Source organism: Miniopterus schreibersii (assembly GCF_964146895.1).
Source record: "Miniopterus schreibersii genome assembly, chromosome: 3".
Taxonomy (NCBI): domain Eukaryota; kingdom Metazoa; phylum Chordata; class Mammalia; order Chiroptera; family Miniopteridae; genus Miniopterus; species Miniopterus schreibersii.
In genome coordinates, this window is record NC_138103.1 from 64,009,179 (window position 1) to 64,030,860 (window position 21,682).

General features: G+C 40.3%; 1 protein-coding gene across 2 annotated transcripts in view; it reads left to right on the forward strand.

Moving 5' to 3' along the window:
* ARSB (arylsulfatase B) overlaps positions 1-21,682 on the forward strand; it is a gene marked incomplete at its 5' end in the record, with an annotated part of 115,505 nt that overhangs the window by 10,968 nt on the left and 82,855 nt on the right. For both annotated transcript variants that reach the window (XM_081131469.1, XM_081131470.1), the window contains 3 exons: positions 5,236-5,422; positions 9,123-9,313; positions 16,990-17,197. In XM_081131469.1, the coding sequence (XP_080987595.1) occupies positions 5,236-5,422; positions 9,123-9,313; positions 16,990-17,197 (586 nt within the window). The remainder of the gene's footprint in view (positions 1-5,235; positions 5,423-9,122; positions 9,314-16,989; positions 17,198-21,682) is intronic.

A 21,682-nucleotide genomic window follows, 5' to 3' on the forward strand; every position in this document is an offset into this window, starting at 1 on the left:
GCCTTTTAGAAGGCTTGCGGGGGAAGGGAGCAATTCTCCACCATCCATTTGTTCTGTAGGCATCTCCAGGAATAAACCCTCAGGTGGCATGAGTGGTACTTGACCGTGGTTAAAGCTGACAGTGTGCTGGCCACGGCACAGGCTAGATTTTCTGAGCTCCTGGCTGGCTCCCAGCATGTTTTGTGACACGTTCCAGTCACGAAACTTCCCTCTGAGCTCTCTGGTGTGTGAAGTGGAGCGGGAGACCTGCCCATTTTTCTGAATTTTCAAGTCCTGCAGCAGGAGGTGTTGCACAAATACCCAGGTGCGGTGTGGGTATGAGTTCATCTCGCACAGGTCAGACTGACAGCCTAGGGCCCGCGTTCTGTTCGACGGGATGTTCTCCCAACACCCGAGGTGAGGAGAGAAATAGCATCCACTGCCGTGTGTGTGGCAGTGGCTCACCCAGTCCCTGGGCGAGTTTATCGTAAGCGTGGCTGAAATACTGTGCTCTGAGCTTCCAAATAGATTAATAATCAGTAGATTGCCTGAACCTCCGAAAGGGATTGTAAGAGGTTCTGATGTGAAAACCACCCCATCCTGTCCCCTCCCCATCCAGGAGATTGGGTCCAGGAGATTGGTTTTCTCTTTTAAGTTCTTGAGACTACACTGCTAGTATCTTCTAGGTCTGCAGAGGACAGGATAACTCACAGGATCAAACGAATTTTACATGCAACAGAACATGGAACCACAAATGTCTCATCAGTTACCCCTCAGGAAGAACCCAGAGACAAGCCAGGTCCTTCCCGAAGTCGCAAACTCTGCCTTTGCAGAGGGAATTCTTGGTGGTCAAGTAATATTTTAGGAGAAGCTGTTTTTTGAGGGAGGATTGGGGTGAATGAAGAAGAGACAGCTACCCTACCCATGGTAGAGAGAGACTAAACCGCTCTGGACTTTCATGTTTTATCTGTCGGACCCTCTCCATTTACACACCCTCTCATAGAAGACGGGCGTTAGAGTGGAATGTTTTAGATGCTGTTGCATTTAGACGGGGATGTTTGTTTTTCCTTTTGATTCCTCTTGGTGTGGTTATCATCCTGCCCCGTGAAGCATGGTGCGGCTCTATAACTCATGCTAAACTGAAGTGCTGGGTTGGAAGCAGCTCAGCATTTGCCTGTTTACGGCCTCGCTACACATTACAGCTTCCTCACTTCAAATAATGTTCGAACAGACCAAAAACATGTTTTTTGGCTGTCATCCAGAGTTTGGCTTCCACTCCCCAGTAATGCCATAAAAATGCTCTGTCAAATAAATTCTCAGGGACTGAAAAGAACAAATTCCCTGCTCCATATGATGGTAGATAATAGAAGCAGGCTTCAGCTGACCACCTGGCCCACTGCCCATGGCCAGGACACTGAACCGCACAGTCTCCCTTGGTTTGCTATAGAGCCGTCAGAATTCATTCTCTGTGTGTGATGGATGAGCTTTCCATTTGAAAAACTTGCATATGGCATTAATCTCCACTGGGCCTTTTGAATCCATAAAATATTACCTTTCCTTATCCTGCTCTGTTGCCAATTGGTATATATTATGAGGTTTTTAAACCCAGGATTTTCTATTGATAAACTTCTAGTGTTAACCATAGTGATTTGGGGTGTGTGTGTGTGTTTTGAGAGATGCTTCTGTTTCCTAGCGTGGATATGGTAACATCCAAATCATTCATAATCCCAGCTGGGAGAGATGGCACATTCAAATGAAAGTAATTTAGGGAGGTTTTATTTACAAAGGGGCTATTTAAAAGGTGTGGATATGTGAGGGAACTCAAAGGATAGTGTATAACCCAGTGGAGCTATTACTCCCCCTGGGCCAGAAAGAAGGAAAGGAAAGGGAGCTTCCAGAAACTAGACGGAGAGTGTCATGTAGAGCAGGCTCCCTTCAGAAGGGCCTGCAGTAGAGACAGCCTGGCAGCCACCGTTCTCTTATCCATTAGTCTATTGATGGGCACTTGGGCTGCTTCCAGATCTTGGCTCTTGTTGTTGTTGTTTTTTTAAAATATCTTTATTGATTTCAGAGAGAGGAGAGGGAGAGAGAGAGATAGAAACATCAATGATGAGAGTCATTGATTGGCTGCAGCCCGCAACCCGGGCATGTGCCCTGACCGGGAATCGAACCCTGATCGCCTGGATCCTAGGTCGATGCTCAACTGCTGAGCCACGTCCGGCCGGGCCAGATCTTGTATCTTGTAAATAACACTGCAGTGAACATAGGAGTGCATATCTTCTTTTGAATTAGTGTTTTGGGTTTCTTCAGGTATATGCTCAAAAGTGGAAACTCCACACTGCTTTCCTCAGTGGCCGCACCAGTCTGCATTCCCACCAACAGTGCACGAGGGTTCCCTTTCCCCCCACAACCTCGCCAACACATGTTGTTTGTTGATTTATTGATGATAGCCATTCTGACAGGTGTAAGATGATATCTAATTGAGGTTTTAATTTGCATCTCTCTAATAATCAGTGAACTTGAGCATCTTTTCACATGTCTATTGGCCATCTGTATGTCCTCTGCGGAGAAGTGTCTATTCAGGTCCTCTGCTCGTTTTTTAATTGGATTGTTTTTTTGGTTGAGTTGTATGATTTCTTTATAAATTTTGGATATTAACCTCTTATCACATGTATCATTGGCGAATATTCTTCCATTCAGTAGATTGTCTTTTCATTTTATTGATGGTTTCCTTTGCTATGCAAAAACTTTTTAGTGTGATGTAGTCCCATTTGTTTATTTTTTCTTTTGGTTCCTTTGCTCAAGGAGATATATTAGAAAAAAAATATTGCTAAGAAATGTCAGAGATTTTACTGCCTGTTTTTTTTGTAGGATTTTATGGTTTTGAGTCAAGTCTTTAATCCACTTTGAGTTTGTTCTTGTGTATGGTGTAAGAAGTGGTCTAGTTTCATTTTTTTGCATGTATCTGTCCAATTTTCCCAACACCGTTTATTGACTAGATTGTCTTTACACCATTGTATGTTCTTGCCTCCTTTTTCATATATTAATTGACCATATAGGTGTGGGTTTATTTCTTAGCTCTTTATTCTGTTCCATTGACCTATATGTCTGTTTTTATGCCAGTACCATGCTGGTTTGATGACTATGGCCTTGTAGTATATAGTTTGAAATCAGGTAGTGTGATGCCTCCAATTTTGTTCCTCTTTCTTAAGATTGCTGTGGCTATTCGGACTATTTTATGGTTTCCTATACTAAATTTTTGGATTATTTGTTCTAGTTCTATGAAATATACCATTGGTGTTTTGGTAGGAATTGAGTTGAATCCATAGATTGCTTAGGGTAGTATGGGCATTTTAATGATGTTACTTCTTCCTATCCCTGAACATGGTATATGCTTTGACTTATTTTTACCTTCAGTTTTTTTCTTCAGTGTCTTATAATTTTCCAAGTACTGTACAGATTTTTTATCTCCTTGGTTAAATTTATGCCAAGGTATTTTATTTGTTTTATGGAATTGTAAGTGGGATTGTTTTCTTAGTCTCCCTCTCTGATAGTTCATTATTGGTGTATAAAAGTGCAACTGATTTCTGAATATTTATTTTGTATCCTCCTAATTTACTAAATTCATTATCAGTTCTAGTAGTTTTTGGTAGAATCTTTAGGGTTCTCTATATACCATATCATGTCATCTGCAAATAATGATGACAGTTTTACTTCCTCCTTTCCAATTTGGATGCCTTTTATTAATTCTTCTTGTCTGATTACTGTGGCTAGGACTTCCAGTACTATGTTGAATAAAAGTGGTGAAAGTGGACATTCTGTCTTGTTCTTAATTTTTTAAAATTTATTTTTATTTAAAGTATTACAGATATCCCCTTTTTTCTCCCATTGACTCCTTCAACCCCATACCCACCCCCACCCCAGGCCTTCACCACGCTATTGTCTGTGTCCATGGGTCCTGATTTTAATGGACTTTTAATTTTTCCCTGTTGAGTATGATGTTAGCTGTGGGTTTGTCATATATTGTCTTTATTATGTTGAGGTATGTTACCTTTGTTCCCACTTTGCTGAGAGTTTTTATCATAAATGCATACTGGATTTTATTAAATGCTTTTTCTGTATCTGTTGATATAATCATATGATTTTTATTCTTCATTTTGCTTATGTGGTGTATCACATTAATTGATTTGTGGATATTGTACCAATCTTGCATCCCAGGAATAAATCCCACTTGATCATGGTATATGACCTTTTTAATGTATTGTTGAATTCAATTTGCTAATATTTTGATGAGGATATTAGCATCTATGTTCATCAGGGATATTGACCCTATAATTTTCTTTCTTTGTAGTGTCTTTATCTGGTTTCGGAATTAGGATAATGCTGGCCTCATAGAATGAGCTTGGGAGTCTTCTTTCCTCTTGAGTTTTTTTGGAATAGTTTTTTGGAATAGTTGGAATACGTGTTAGTTCTTCTTTAAATGTTTGGTAACATTCACCTATGAAGCTACCTGGTCCAGAACTTTTGTTTGTTGAGAGTTTTTTTTTTTATTACTGCTTTGATTTCAGTCTGTTCAGATTTTCTGTTTCTTTTTTATTCAGCTTTGGAAGATAATGTTTCTATAGATAGAAGCTCCTTATCATTAAACACTAACTTCTCATATGTACAGAAATGGGAACACTTTTTTCTTGATAGATCCACATCTCTTATTTTGGCTATTTTTTTGAGGTAGTAAGTACAAAGTTAAGCTAATTGTTTCTAACGTAGTGTCTTGATAAATATTTATTGACAATATCTTGTTTGTTAGAGTGCTTTTACTCTTTTTTTTTTTTCCAAATCCTGTTTATGTCCATTAACATACTGGAATAAGTGAGTAAAGTACCTTTCAAAAATAGCCTTAAGCCAGCCCTGGCTGGTGTGGCTCAGTTGGTTTGAGTGTAGTTCTATAAACCAAAAAGTGGTGGGTTTGATTCCCGATCAGGGCACATACCCAGGTTGAGGGTTTGATCCCCAGGCAAGGGAGTATGGGAGGACATTTCTCTCTTAAGTCAATCTTTATCACCCCTCTTCCTCTCTCTCTCAAATCAATTTTTAAAAAAGCATGTCCTTAAGTTAGGATTAAAACAATAAATAGCCTTAAGCAAGTACTGGAATAGAGTTAAACATTCCTGTCCAATAAATTAGGCAGCCACTTTATCTGCTTGTTCAGAATATTTCAACACCGTTAATTCATAATTTTATGTTTATCTCTTTAAGATCCGCACGGGTTTACAGCACCAAATAATCTGGGCCTGTCAGCCCAGCTGCGTTCCTCTGGATGAAAAACTCCTGCCCCAGCTCCTGAAAGAAGCGGGCTACGCTACGCACATGGTCGGGAAATGGCACCTGGGAATGTACCGGAAAGAATGCCTTCCAACCCGCCGAGGATTTGATACCTACTTTGGTAATGGAAATGCACATGTTTCTTTAACAGCTCGGCCTGACTGCAGCCCTCTCATAAAACACACCCAAGTGCAATCAAATGAAATACTGTAACTGGAAACTTGAACACAGTGAGTCAGCCAGCACCGCCGTGGGGCCGCTGTCTCGTGCCGCCTCCGTGAACGCGGCTCCTGGTGGGCACGACCCCACAGGGAGGCAGTTACCTTTGCCAGGGCACTGACTGCCACGTTGGAGCCTTTGGAAAACGTGCTACGTGCACATCCCAGACCACTGTACTCTTAGAGAGCCTTATTACCCAAAGGGGTCACAGAATGAGTTTTTAAGCAATCCCTGGCAAAACCCCATACAAGACTTTCCCTCACAAAGGTTTGGATGTGTTTTTCTCCCTGTGAGCTGTGTTCAAAGGTTTGGTTTGGTGTTTTTGTAAAGATGGAGAAGACTCTTTTCCGTAGACTGCTTTTCCCTTTCTCGGAAATCTGTTTTTGAAATCCCTAGATTGGGGAAGATAGATCACAAAATAAAATGGGAGGGAAAGTACAGATGGTAATAGGAAGGATACTAAAAATTATAAGTATTTTATGGGATTGAGAGCCCCGTAGAAACCAATGTGGAATCTAAAGTTTGTTTTAAAACGTGCCCTCTTTAAATCTGTCCTGAGCCATCTTAATTAACAACCCGTTTATTTTGACAGTGGCTGTATATTTTTGTCAGGTTCTTTTTCATGTTACCCTATCTTTTTGTCTCGCCATTTCACTACCTATCTCCCTTTTTATATCTTCATTTATTTTCAACTTGCCATATCCAAAAAGGAGTACATATTCAGCATAAAACATTTACAAATAAATAGAATAAAAAATTGGGGTGAATAGAAAAAGATAGAATAGTTGCTTGGCACCAAATTAAAAACATCACTGCATGGCTGTAGGTGGGCTTCACATTCAACTCTGATATCTGAGATTTTTTATGTCCAAAGCAAAAAGAAAAATAAGGTAAGCCTATAAGAGTCACATTATTTATAAGATAAATGGAAACCAGATGTTCAGGAAGAGTAAAGCATTTTCTGGCCCTTAGACCTGAGAGAAATGGCTCCTTTGGGAGAAGGTAAGGTAGAGCGTCCTCAAATACATTCTAGAAATAAAGTGGTGGTTTTCTTACAGATGTTTCTTGGGGCCTTTTTCTCTTATTCAGGCTGGGGTCAGAGCACCTACATGGGGCCCAACAATGCAGCCACAGCACATAGCTCTGTAGCGCTTGTTGGATCAGGGTTCAAGTTGAGCTTCGAGGACATCAGACATGAGACCTCGTGTGCCCTGCTCCCAGCCAGGTTCTCCAGCTGACATCCCTAATCAGTCATGGCATTCTCTCTCCATGAGCCTGGATATACCCTGAGTATCCTCAAATGGCTGTTAAAAATCAGACTTGGGTGGAAGACCTCTGTCATTTTGCAGATTTTAAAAGAAAAAACAGCCTGTATATCCTTTGAAAATTTTCAGTCAGGTGTTTGCTAAAATATGGATCAGTACCTGTACTGTGGCAAGAGGAAAAACTATGGATACTTAAACTTTTTAAAGTTAAGAACCAAGTTATATATTTAAGAATTCAGTTGGACAGAAAATAGAAATGATATCCTTTTGTGAGCATTAAGAAGCCTAACCCGGGCCTAGATGAGCAGGCAGATCCCTCACGTTCCTCTGCAGTGGAGACCTGCAGCAGTCATCACTGCTGTGACCCTGACGGTCTGTCAGGAAGCAGTCAGGTGACTGTGGGGCTGGTTGCAAAACACTGAATTCACTACAGACCATTGAATTGTACACTTCAGATGGGAGACTTGTATGGTATGTGAATTATATTTCAGTAATGCTGTTAAATAGGGGAGTCGGAGATTTAGCTGCTCAAAAAGAATGTTCTCCTGTTTCCCAAAATATGCCTAGGCTGCCATCGTCTTTAGGCTCAGCATGTAAATTCAAATTTGTGAATCACTGTTTGGACAAAAGCTCTGTGTGACTGTCACATGATGCTTGGTGTCAGTGTGGGCAAGTATGTGAATAAATAGTTGTATTTCTGGAACCCTCCCATTTGTAATATCTTTTTAATATTTGTAGCTTGCCCTCTTTTAGTCAAGTGTATCCTATGCATATTTTCTTCCAAATGATAAAAGGTTTCCATTTACAGATATCAGACCTGAAGTGATTTCCTCAAGGACTAATACCCAGTAGTTATTAAAAACCCAAATAGAACCCTTGCGCCATGGCCCCTCTAAGCACCCACATAAGGGCTGAAACTGTTTTAGTGGGTACACTTCCTTCTCTATTACATACGAATTAGCAAACACATTGGATTTCCCTTTCTGTTATATACATAGGAGAAAAATTACCATTTAAAACATCTTAAGACCAAGGTATTCATTGTGTTCAGGACCTTGAATTTAGTGAATCATGGCAAAGGGGGGAATTAATTAAAATGAATTAATTTGTTGTATAGGCTGTGTAAGGCTTTAATTGTGATTATAGGAACATTCAGGACTGGGGAAAGGGCTAGGCCAATTTCTTCCTCCTCATTTTAAGGTTAATAAGCTGTATTTGTCAGGAGATAGTGCAGAGTCCAGCACAGCTTATTTCTTTTTAATAGCTTTATTGAGGTGTAATTCACATACCATACAGTTCACCCAATTAAAGTGTATAATTCAGTTATTTTAATAAATTCACAGGGTTGTGCCACTGTCATCACAATTCAATTGTAGAGCATTTCCACCACCCCGCCAAAAGAAACTCCATCCCCATTAGCAGTCACTCTCTTTTCCCCAACCCCGCCGGCCCTAGGCAGCCACTAACCTACTTAATGTCTTTAGTAGATTTGCCTATTCTGCACATTCAAAAAAAATTTTTTTATTTAGTGGGGTGACATTGGTTATGCACATTTCATGGAAGTGCAATCATATAATATGCAGCACAGCTTATTTTTAATATTTTAGGAAAATATGGAACATTTGCAGAAACATCTATTTGTTGAGAAAACCCATTTCCTTCCATGGTTAAGTGTAAATTGTGGGAGAGGCAGTTAATGCCATTTAAATTTGGGGTGAAATCGAGATCATATGTAGAAAAGTCTAATCTTAGCACCACATGTCAGTTTGCGTTTTGCCCTGTTGCCTAGAAATCCTCTGCTGGGAAAGGTTTGTGTCTTTCACCAGTGGGTGTCAGTATCTGACTGAAGATGATTCCTCCTAAATCCACTTCTATAAGTAACCTTCAAGCCAGGCTCCCAAGGTCAATAGCAACATTATTTGATTCCTGCATTCATCTATGTGATCACCTCAGAATAAAAAGTTGTAACAAATCACATTAACTATATACTATTTTAGCTATTAGACAGCTTTAAAAGATTAAGATGTTATTGTCTTTACTGAATTTGAGCCCTGATTTTAAAAAATGCATTTACTTGGAATTACCCACTTTGAGAGTTAGAGCTTGTGTGCTAAAGACTTGAGTGAGGAGTGGATTTGAATTTTTTTACAATAACACTTTAATGCTGTCCGATAGCGAATATAGAGATGTTAGGAAATGGTGCTCTGATTAACCTTGTCATCTGATTAGCCTTGTCATGGGTAATCAATTGCATTAGGCAGTTAAATGCTGAAACATTCGTTTATTTAACAAGTTTTCTATCATGCTGACCACTTTCATCTCCTGTTCTTGTTGTAGGATATCTCCTAGGTAGTGAAGACTACTATTCCCATGAGCGCTGTGCGTTTATCAAAGCTCTGAATGTCACACGATGTGCTCTTGATTTTCGAGATGGCGAGGAAGTTGCAACAGGATATGAAAATATGTACTCAACAAACATATTTACCCAAAGGGCTATAGCTCTTATAACTAACCACCCACCAGAGAAGGTAAGTCTTGCTCCTTATTGATATCAAGATTGTGTTAAGAGAGCATCTCTTCAGGTGAATGGGGGAAAAGGCCACTGTCATCTAGGGGGGGAAATCTCATAAATTCTAGGGGAATAGTTTTCAAATTTTATTTTATTTATTTTTAAAAATATATCTTTATTGATTTCAGAGAGAGGAAGGGAGAGGGAGAGAGAGAGTTGAAACATCAATGATGAGAGAGTCATCATTGATCGCCTGCGAGCCCACAACCTGGGCATGTGCCCCGACTGGGAATCGAACCTCGATCTCCTGGATCCTAGGTCGACGCTCAACTGCTAAGCCACGCCAAACCAGGCAGTTTTCCAATTTTAGAGTACACCAGTATCAGCCTGGGAAGCTTGTTAAAAACAGAAATTCCAGGAGCCCACCTCTAAGAGTCTGATCTCTTAGGTCTGTAGGAAATCCATACACCAGCATTTTAAAGAAACTCCTCAGGGGGATTCTGATTAAAGTGGTCCCTAGATTACACTTTGGGAAATACTGTCTTTAGTGTTTTAGTAGAACTATAGTTTATTATTTGGGGTATTATGTGCACGTGCTATAATTAGTAAATTAACATTTTTTAAAAATGGTAAGCTTATGTACAGGTGAGGTTTCATTATGGCAAATTTTGTATTAAGAGATCAATAAACTGTAGGTTTAGGGAAAGTCCTCTAACTTTGTATTCCTCCCCACCCCCAAGATCATTTTAGCTATTCCAGATATTTTGCATCCCCTAGATACTTTACATCCCCTGATTTTAAAATCAGCTCGTCTAATTTCTAAAAAATAAAATAAAATAAATCTGTACTTGGATTTAGATTTCATTGACTATAGACTTTAAGAATATTGAGCCTCCCAATCCATAAACGTGGCATACTGATGAGCTTGTTTTTCACATTTACCACCCTGCAGCCATTGTATATATCATATGCTGAAATCTCTTGAGTTATGTATAGGTAAAACTAGAAGAGTTTGAATAGCCTTAAACATTTTTTTTTGCTAACCTAGAGTTAAACTCATGAGCTAAAGTTTAAGCTGAATTCTGTGGATTTAAAATTGGATCAAATATTTGTTTTGTCAGATATCAGGCACAAAATACGGCTTCCTTAAGAACTGCATTAGCAAGCCCACGAAATTAGTCCTTCAATAGGACCTCACAGAGCAGATTACAGAATGCGCAGTGTTGTCTGGTTCGTTATTTCCTGCACTTTGCCTCCTCAACAATTACTGAGGGTCCTCAATACAGATCACGATTTGGATCCCAGTTTATGTACCTGTTAGACATGGTACCTGGCTGCTAACTCTGTTTTTGACATGGTTTCTTTGTGGCTCAGTCTTTGCTGCCTCTGACTTAGTACTGGGAGTCTTCCCTGGAATCTGTCCTCAGCTTTGCCCAACTTTTAGCTTTTTATCCCTCTTATATACTGACATCTTGGCTCAGCCATGCTTGCTGTGGAACAGGGAAGAAATTGGAACATTCAAATATGTAGACATAGGCAGATTTTATTTTATTTTTATTATTTTTTTAAGTTATTAATTTTTAGAGAGAGAGAAACATCAGTTTGGTTCTTGTTCAACTTATTTATGCATTCATTGGTTGTTTCCTGTATGTGCCCAGACTGGGGATTGAACCCACAACCTTGGTGGTATTGGGATGATGCTTTAACCAATGAGCTATCTGGTCAAGGCTTAGACATACTCAGATTTTAAATCTAGAGCCACACCAATATTTAGACAATTGGAAAGATAACTGCTAGGTGATTGGCTTAAGTTCTCAGTTTTCTTCTGTATGCTTGACATTTTGTGATACAGCTAAAACTCCAAAGAACAAGATAAGGTCGTAATGGAACTGTGGTCCTTGTCCTGTCCTTTGAGGTAGATACCATTTTACAGATAAGCAAACTGGCTTAGTGAGCTTAACTAACCTGTTCAAGGTGACAGAGCTATTGAGAGTAAGAATCAGATTTTAAAGCCATGCTGTTTGACTCCAGAGCTCAATGCACTCCCTATTCACAGTTAATATCCACGAGCAGAGATCATGAGCCCCAGTGCTTGACTCATCCTGACCGTATATTGGGATCATCTGGGAAGCTTGTAAGAATTACCAGTTCCAAATTGCATGGTTTATCGACCTGGGTAGGACCCTGTCATTGGCATTTAATTATCCCTCCGCCCCACCTCCCGCCAGTGATTCCTGTGTGCAGCCACCATTGACTCCCCTCAAGCACAGATTGGAAGCAGAAGCCAGCTGCTTTTACAGGTTCGCAATACATCGTGTAGCGATAGTATGCCTACAGTAAAAACTAGTTCCCTTTAAGGAACAATAGAATATTCTCTCACAGTGCCGGAATGTGAAGCGGGTAAGAGGAAGCAGCTGGGGTGAAATAGTTCTCTGTGGGTGGGCCTCCTTCACTAGTGTGCTGGGGCACAGAAATGGGGGGGAGTTGCAGGCCCCAGGGCTCACGATCCATCCAGCTAGTGTTCTTGGTTTGGTGCTGCTCAGAGCCAGAGGAGAGGGTGGTCACCTTCCTACCTTGTCTGAAGAATTCTGAAGCAGTGCCCAGCATTCCCAGCATCCGCAAAGCAGAGTTTCAAGCATAGGCATAAATGAATGAAATCATCAGTAGTTGAGTAATACCTAGCAAGTTCCTTTAAATCAGCAGCGCAGATGTTCACATTTTCAGTTCTCAGTAAAATGATGTGTCACCCCAGTTCCAGAGCTGCCTGCTATCATTTTGTCCCAATGTTGAATCTTGATCTCTTTTTTTGGTCTTTTTTTAATTGAATTTATTGGGGTGACATTGATTAATAAAACTATACAGGTTCCAGGCGGACAGTTCTCTATACATCATCTGTATGTTGTCTTGTGTTCACCACCCCGGTCAAGTCTCCTTCCATCGCCTTTCAGTCCCTCTTTACCCCCTCACGCCCCGAATCTTACTCTGTGCCGTAGACAGACTAACATAGGCGACTTGGTCTAGCATGGACATCATTAAAGAAATTCACACAAATTTACAAGCTAAAAGTGTCCCTGTTTTAAAGAGCACTTGAGGGGAAAAAGCATATGGAGCTGTTTAGTAGCAGAAGTCGTGGTGCTGGAGCCAGGGCGGCCCTGCTAATAGCCTCGCGCATGTGCTGGGAGGCAGTGGCCTTTCTCCTTTTGTGCAGGATCAGTCCCTTAGTACTAACACTACAGTGTGAAAGTAGCATATTCATAAAATATCTTTTGGTTAAAACTAGCCCCCTCAACACTTTGCAGAATAAAAATAATGTTTTCTTACACATCTGTTCTACTAAAAGCATCTTAAAGCAAATGCAGATTTCTTGTGGTACACCCTTACTTTCCCTGACACAGTTTGGAAAGGAATGTCTTATTTTGGAAGTCAAATATAGAATAACAATTTAAAAACATATAATATGCTTTTTAAATTCATTCTTTAAATTAGGAAAACGTACTAAAGAAATGGAAATAAGACTTTCTTTCTTACTGGAATTAATTTCTTAGCATGGTGAGGATATTTAGAGTATAATAATAGATATACTAAGAAAAGGAAATGAACCCCTAGCATCTTATTAATATGCTAATAACTTAAAGTAGTAATGTCATTCTTTTATGTAATATTTAAAACACTTGGTCATGATTCACATCCAGGATTCTACTATCATCTTAGTCCTAAGAAACCTGAAAGGGTACAGTTAAGGTTGGTGTAAAGGTGGCAGCTGTAAGTGGGCTGGTCAGAGCAGGGATCTGGACCCAAGAGCGAGCCAGGGAGAGATCAGGGTTCAGCATAAACCCGGAGGTCAGTGAAGATCAGGTTGGGTGCAGTGTTTTTGATCAGAATGTGCCCTCAGGTCTCCAAAGGCCAAGGCATGACTGGGGTAGAACTCAAGTCAGTAGGTAGTGTAGGAATAACAAGCTCACCCCCAGGGTGGTAGCTGCTTGATTTAGGCCAGCAGAGGCCCTGGCTGGCAGGTGAGGGGCGACCAGCTACTGTTCACTGGGACGACCTTAGCACTAGTGGCTGTAGGTGGGTCCTGGCTGTGGCTGGAGAACCTTAGGCCTGGTTAATTGTCCTTCCAGTGGGCCGCCATGTATTACTAAGAACAGTACTCTATATATTTTTTAAAATTTAAAGACAGTATGGAAATGCCTCATATCCAGCCCTGATGGGGGATGAGTTGTTTCACAAATAAAGTTCACCTCATGAATGCTGAAACTTTATTTTTGCAGTATTGGATGGAAATACTCTAAAATGTGTTCGTTGGTCGTCACCTCATTAAATGCACTGCACTGTACAGCATTCTACCTCCTCCTGGTGACCCAAATCCATGTTGATGTGTGTGAGGCTGTCTGTCCACACAGCAAGTGACCGTAGGTTACTGCTGATGAAGAGAGAGCGAACTTGTTTTGGTCAAGGAATACCGTTAGCCATACTAGTGAGTTATTAGGATCTGGTCAGCAAGTAGCGCGAGGCCTTTCTGTGGCCTGTGACAGTCACAGGACAGTCTGGCCTCCTCCTTGGAGGTGGTTCTCACTTCCTCTTCTTGGTTATGCCCCTTCTCAGAAGCCTTACCACTGGAAAATGGGGATTGCTGTAGTTTTCTAATTTTAACCCCTCAGAGTGACAGTTGTCCCCTTAGCCACTAAGGGATAATTATTGGAAAGGTTTTCGGGTAATTTTTTGCCATATTTGATGAGTAGAATAATTTCTATGCTGAATATGTATAAGGTCCTCTAGTGATGGTCCCAGAATTATTATCTATCCCTGGCATGGTTGTAAGAACTCTCCCCCACGACCCTCCCCAGCCATCGCCTCTAGGAATCACTTGCTGGCTGGGACCACCCTGCCCTCTCTGCCCCTCTCTCCTTCACCAGCCACATGAGTTGCCATGTTGCAAATCTTGTTAAACAGTGAGGTTCCTTTCTCATTCCTCCAGCCCTGCCCGCTGTAGGAAATCCAGACCAGAGTCTCAAACTCTCATGTTTCCAAGGGTCAGGCTGCCTACCTAAGCAAGTGAAGCCTCTCAGATGGAACAGTGGGGAGACTCTAGAGAAATGGAGAGCTTCTGAGAGTGGGGTCTCTGTTTCTCACGCTCAACTACTTGTTACCAGACGGAGTGTGAGTGTAGAGTTGTCAGAGTTCTGATTTTTCAAGAAAATTAAAACAAGACAAAACAACAGATTTTTATGTGATGTTTTCTGGTTTTTAAAACTTCACGTAGGCTGCAAATTGTTGTAACTCTGCAGTCTCTACTCCTATCTAGACCTTGGCTGGTGGCTAGGGTTGACTTAGTCTAGGGCTCAAGACCAGACCACTGCTCCCACCACAGCCCCTCACTGCCTGTCTGGCCACTGATGCCGCTTCACATCCTTTCCCCTCCAAACATCTCAGGCCAGGTCCTTCCTCACCACCGGACGGCCTCCCCTGGGACTCCTTCACCAGGGTCTGGAGGAGCGCGGGGGCTCACTGGGACTTGTGTGGCTGGAGGAGGAGGGTGTGTGGAGGGGGAGCTGAGCAGAGCTAACTTAGTGTCGGAGCTTTTAATGTGGACCTTTGGAGTTACAATTTGGAATGTTTTCCTGTGGAAATAATGTACAAATGGAGCACAGGTTCCTCATTATCGTGGTTTTCATTCCACCACCTATTTCTTTAGTAAATAGGTTTTAAAGTGATGACTTTGATATTCAACGGCTATTTTTAACATGATTTTGGGGGAAAGGTGTTTCTAACTGCCAAAGGTCTGAACTACAGATATCCTTTTGGGTGTCTCTTTGAGCGCTATACATGTGTACTCCTTACTCTATCACAGGGATACAGAATAGATCACTTAAAACAATTTATCAACAATGAAGAATGAAATATGAGACACCTATCCCCAGTCTGCTTTCTAACTTTCCCATATTCACTTATGAGATTTAAATGCCTCAAATACTAGAATAGAATTATATATTTATTCTTGGGTTCAACTACTTGTCTTTTTGAGGGTTTTCAGCTCATCAAAGAATTCTGTAGAAGCACAAAGAAGAGGGTGCCTTCAGAAAGGCTCATTAAAAAGGAGAGGCTGACCTGGACTACCACTGAGGTTAATGCTGTAAATTGGTGTAAGAGGTAAAATAGAATCAGTGTACCACATTCCGTAGGTAGTTTCCAGGAAATAAATTGGCTTCATATTTGGTTTTAGATGAAAGACTAACAAGGCATGGTATTCATTTGTTTTCTCATAAAAACATCAAAAATTCCCATCACTCTCCTAAAAGGTGTGAAATTATTTTTCAGCTAAAGCAAAAAGTTAAAGCATCTATTGGTACATATCCACACTATAAAAGTCAGGTTTCCAATAGGAAATTGCTCTACAATTAATATGAATTCGGGCAAGTCATGTAACTTTTCTAAGCCTCAGTTAACTTATCTGTAAAATGAATGTAACATAGGGTGGTTTTGAGTATTAATTGAGATGGAATATATAAATCTTTATAGTATCTAGCACAAATACACTTAATATGTAGTTGTATGATTGATATTATTATTTGTTTGGATCAGAGCCTTCTAGGCCATTTTAGAACTCAAGCTTTTATTTTTAATCTTTTATCTTGTTTCTTTTGTTACATTTTTAACATCTTTATTGAGACATAAGTCACATAACCATAAAATTCAGCTATTCAAAGTATATGATTCAATAGTAAATTCAGAGTTATGCAACAATCACAATCTAAGCTTAAAACATTCTCATCACCACAAAAAGAAACTATGCCTGTTAGCAGTCATTCACCATTCCTCTCCCCAGCTCCCTACAGCTCCAGGCAACCATTTATCTACTTTCTGTATCCATGGATTTATTTGCCTCTCTGGACATTTCATATAAATGGAATCATACGATACGCGGTCTTTTGTGACTGGCTTCTTTCACTTAGCATGAGGTTTTCAAGGTCCATCTATGTTGTAGCATGTGTTAGTATGTCATTTCTTTTTATGGCTGATAATATTCCTTCTGTGGCTGTGTATTGCTGAAAACATAGCACTTTTTGTTTACCTGTTCATTAACTGATGGACACGGGTTGTTTCCACTCTTTGGCTCTAATGAATAATGCCCCTGTGAACACGCATGTACAAGTTTTTGTGTAGCTTTCCTTTTCTAGGAATGGAAATGCTGGGCCACCTCTGTGTCCAACAATTTCAGGAACTGCCAAATTGTTTTCCAAACGGGCTGCTCCGTTTTACATTCCCACCAGCAATGAATAGGTGTTTTAATTTCTCTGCACCCTCACCCACACTTGTTTTCTGGTTTTTGTATTATAACCTCCTAGTGGGTGTGAAGTGGTGCCTCAGTGTGGTTTCAGTTTGCATTTCCTTAATGACTAATGATGTTGAGCATTTCATTTGTTTATCGGCATTGCGTATCTTCTTTGGAGAAATGTCTATTCAAATTCTTTGCCCAGTTTGTAATTGGGTAATTGTCTTTTATTATTGAGTTGTCAGAGTTCTTTATATATTCTCAATACGAGTCCCTTATCAGATACATATATGATTTGCAAATATTTTCAGGCCATTCTGTGGGTTGTTTCCATATTACTTTTATTAACTGGTAAGTCTGGACCTCTCTGTATTTAATGCTTTCATGCCCTCTTGACTGATTTGCACAAACTCTCTCCCCAGCCTCTATTTCTCTACCTCGCTCTCCAGTCTGTCCACGAGCCCCTTCAGGTCCCCGAGGAATACCTGAAGCCATATGACTTTATCCAAGATAAGAACCGGCATCACTATGCAGGGATGGTGTCCCTCATGGATGAAGCAGTGGGAAATGTCACTGCAGCCTTAAAAAGCCGTGGGCTCTGGAACAACACAGTGTTCATCTTCTCCACAGGTAAGGCTGTCGATAGGAAAATCATCCCCTGGCAAAGCTCAGGACATGGTGTTCGATAAATGGAAGACAGATTGGAGCATTTAGCAGTTCCTTATTAAAATAAATGCTAACTGCAAGAGTGAAGGCGTGATCATAATGGATAGAAAGATGTGTCTGAGGATAAAGAATTATGGGCTTCCCCACCTTTCTTCAAATATCAGAATATTCTGGGAGTGTGCTTGAAAACAAGCTCTTTCTGAGCCAGTATGAGTGGACGTCACTCATTGCAGGGCAGCCGGGCCCTGAATCCTTGGACTGGCTTGTTCTCGGCAACCTGTACAGCCCAGGCTCTGTTGGGAGTCTGCTGACTGCAGGGGTCTCTGTATCAGTGCAGAGAGACAGACTGTGACATTATGAAGACAGATGGGAAATGGAGCCATTTAAATCTAGGCTAGAGCCTCCAAGTATAGATTTTTTTACATTAAAGTTTTCTGACAAAAGTTTGCATGTTGATTATAGGGGGAAAAAAGCAGAAAAGAAGGAAGAAGAAATTTTTTGAAAATCATTTTTATTATGGTGATGTTCTGACTTCTAATCTGTCCTAATGTGATTCCCGGCCCCATTAGATACAGTTTTCTGTAATTTCCCTAGGGATGTACTTTGGGTATAGATCTTGATTTATTCGTTATGCTGAGTACTTAGGGATTACTTTCTATCTGAAAATACAGATCCTCTTTTATGGGAAATTTTCTTGTATTACTGATTTTAACATTGTTTGGCCCTCCGTCCCACCTTTCTCCTAGTCTGCCTTCGCAAAACTCCCGTTATTTAAATATTGGATTAATCCTCTAATTTTCTCTCTCCCTTTTTTTAATCTCCTGTTTTGTTTTTTTTCTTCTACTTGGGGAATTTTCGTATCATTATTTTGTAACCATTCTATTGAATTCATTGTAACTACCATAGTTTTTAGTTATCAAGAATTCTTTCTTGTTTTCTGATCATTCTTTTTTTGTGAAGTTTTGTTTTCACTTTATGGATGTAATTAATAATTTATTTCTCCAAAGCCTGTGCTCTTAACTATGACTTATATATATGAGTGTACGTAGGTGTGTGTATATACACATACATATATTTTTAAGTTTACTTATACACCCAACATTGTCTGTCTTCCTTCTAAGGTTGCTTATGTCTGTTTTGGTCTTCCTTCCATGAAGGAGGCTTTCTCAGATCCCTAGTGTTCCTTGGCTACGACCTGAAAATTTGACAACTCCCAGGGTGAGGTTGGGGTTTGGAACCTGGTGAGTTTTATTTCACTCTAAAGTGACTGTGTAAGGGGTGTGAAGTGGTATGTTGAAGAATTAATCTGGCTATTGTACTCATAGTTTGTTTTGTTTTGCTTTAATCAGGCATGGTTATTAAATCTAGCATTGATTGTGTGGTTACTATGTGCAGGATACAGTTCTAAGTGCTTTACATGAATTAGTCCAGTTAATCCTCACAACAGTTCTCTTGCGGATGTGAGAACCGAAGCACAAAGAGGCCCAAGGTCGCAGAGCCAGGCAGAGCCAAGCATCAGCCTTTCTGGCTCCAGTGCATCTCCTGCCTCTGAGGTGATGCAGACAATGGTCTGGAGGTTCTTGTTGGACCTCATGATATAGCAGAGCTTTCCACATGGTGTGCTGCCATATACAGATCTATTGAGGAGCCTGGGCAGGGCCAGGGATAGGGGCCGCCCTGAGCAGCCTTGTTCAGCTGCTTTAAATGCTATACATGTACTATAATTTTCTAAGTATGCCCTGTTGGGGAAAGGGTTGCTATTACATTTGTTTTTCCCCCAAAACTTACTCTTCAGAAAAGAGGGAGACATACACAAGTCCTTGCAAGATCTCTCTCATTGTGAGTCTTCCTCAATTGGCTTTATGTTGAACAGCCTGGTAAAGCACTTTGATCCATGTTGGTATTAATGCTGATAGAGGTCACTCACTAAAAGAATCAATAACAAAAGAGGCCAAGAGATTTATACTGATTTAGTAATTATTCCTGGGAGATAATCTTGAGATTATGAGAACTGGAAGTGATAAGTTTATAAAACAATCTTTGGTGTAGAGATCACAATGATACAGTTTAAAGATAAATGATTTCCTGAAACAAAAGTATATCTGTATTAATGTATCACATACATACTGAGTGGTGCTCGGACAGAAGAGAAGATGGTAGCTCTATCAAGTATCTCAAAGTGGCTCCTGTGAAAACAAATATTGATATCAAATAGGCATGGAAAGATGTGGAATAAAATTTAAGATCTTTTATTATATGATCTCAAATGGGTATACATAACTATTTTAAATAGACAGTCGACTATGTCATAAACATCTATATTATATTTAATTCAGCAAAAATTAGTTTTGGAGCTTTTCCCTAAGGACATGGGGATTACCTTATAATAAGTTTTTCTCATATTTTGACACTGTGATATATTAGTAGATATATTAGTCTTGGACCATGTTTGCTTTGTTGGGCTAAGTCCAACTTGATCGTGTATAGGCATTTTTTATTATTCTGCTGAATTCAGTTTGCAAGAGATTTATTTAGGATTTTTGTATCAGTTCAGAAGTGAGAAGTGGGGCTGGTGGCATTTTCTCTCCGTCAGGTTTTGTCGTCTTGGTTATGCTCACTTAACAAAATCGTTTGGATGGTGTTTCCATTTTTTTCTCTGCTCTGGAACAGTTTACGGATTGTTTGAAAGATCTCTCTGGTTAAATTAAGCTGGGCCCTGAAACCTTTTTTGGAGGCTTTTTTTCTTTTAATTATCTCCATAGTTCAGATTTTTTGCTGAATTATATCTAGCTGTGGGTCTTTAAAATATTTTAAAATTAACTTTGCCTGAAATGTAGTGAGCCCTTTGATCTGCACGCTGAGATTATTTTCCACTCCAGGAAGTTTGCCTTGTTCATATTTTAGCTTATTGCTTTTGTTCTGCTTGATTTATTTCTCAAAAATATCTTTAATTAGTGGGCTGAATCGCTGACTCGGCGTTTCTCTCAGCGTTTCTCAGTGTTCTGTGCCTTCGCTCAGCCTTCTGCATCCAGCTCCCCTGCGCTACCAGGGAGGCCTTCAGCCCAGCCTCGTCAGCCTGGCGGCTCTGGGGGATTTCTGCAGGATTCTGGCGTGACAGGTCTGTCTGTCAGTCTTGGCTGCTCACCTTGTGGTGACTTTCCATCCGATTCTGGGTCTTTGCTATTTTAACAGGGAATTAGTTAAGAGAAGCGGCACTAGCGGCTGTTATGAAGGTGGCATTTTAACCTGGGTTCCTGTCACCAGGGCTGATCTTTATAGTTGCTGAACTTCAGGAATCTTCAAAGAATTCTGACCCTGAGTAAAATGAGCTCAGATTAGAGCCAACTCTGGAGCAACGAGATCATGAATTAAAACTGGGAAAAGTGTTCTAAAACCTTGAAAACAGAGATGGGTCTCAACATCTTTATGCAGCTGTTCCAGCACACTTTGTTTCATTGTGCTTTCAGAGATGTTGCACTTTTTACAAATTGAAGGCAAGACCCTCCACCAGCAAAAAGATTATGACTCACTTTATTGCCGTACTCGCTTTATTGAGGAGTCTGGAACAGAACCCGCAGTATCTCCGAGGCCTGCCTGCACATGTTTATAGTGACTCTTACCGTATTCCTATATATGTATAATATATATACAAGCTATTTAAATATATATTATATTCACCTATTTATATTTAAGTATGTTACATATTTAAGTAGTTTGTATATATATTATACACATATAGGAATATACATACACACACAACTGTATATAACATATATTTGCCAGAAACCAGCTGGGGTTGAAGTTCAGTCTCTCCTAGGTAGTGTTCATCTTGCGTTGCGTACATGCATCCATTTCTAGAAACAGACTCTTTAAAAAAGCTAATAAGAAAAATTTCAATTTAATTATTCTGCCCTCCATGTTCTTATTGCATATAAATTACAACCTTGATAGCGTAATGTCTCCTCGCCTCTTTTCAGGTAGGGAAATGTGTGATTATTACTGCTGTTAACAAATATTGCTCATCTTGTAAACATAATATTCTGTTCTTTTAATACAAAGGTAGCCCTTCCAATTTCCTCTCTGATAGGATATGGTCAGAGTTCAAATCCCAGCTTTCCTGCCAATTAGTTACGTAGACTCTAGCCTCAGTTTCATTATCTATTGAATGCAGGTTGCCCGATCTTTCATTCATTTTCTCTCATTGCAGAGAGAAAGATAAATAGGACATAGTTCCACCCCCTAGGGAACATGCAGACAAGTGAATGCATTATTACGATGCAGTGGAAGGGTATTTGGATGCAGCCCAGGGTGCTGTGTGCACGCGGTGGGAGCACCTCTCAGAGCCCGGGGGCCTGGGGAGCCTTTCTAAGAGTTGAAGGTTGGGATGAGATAGTCAGAGAAATGGCGTGCAGGCGGGGAGGAGACTGGACAGCATTCTCAGCTGTGGGT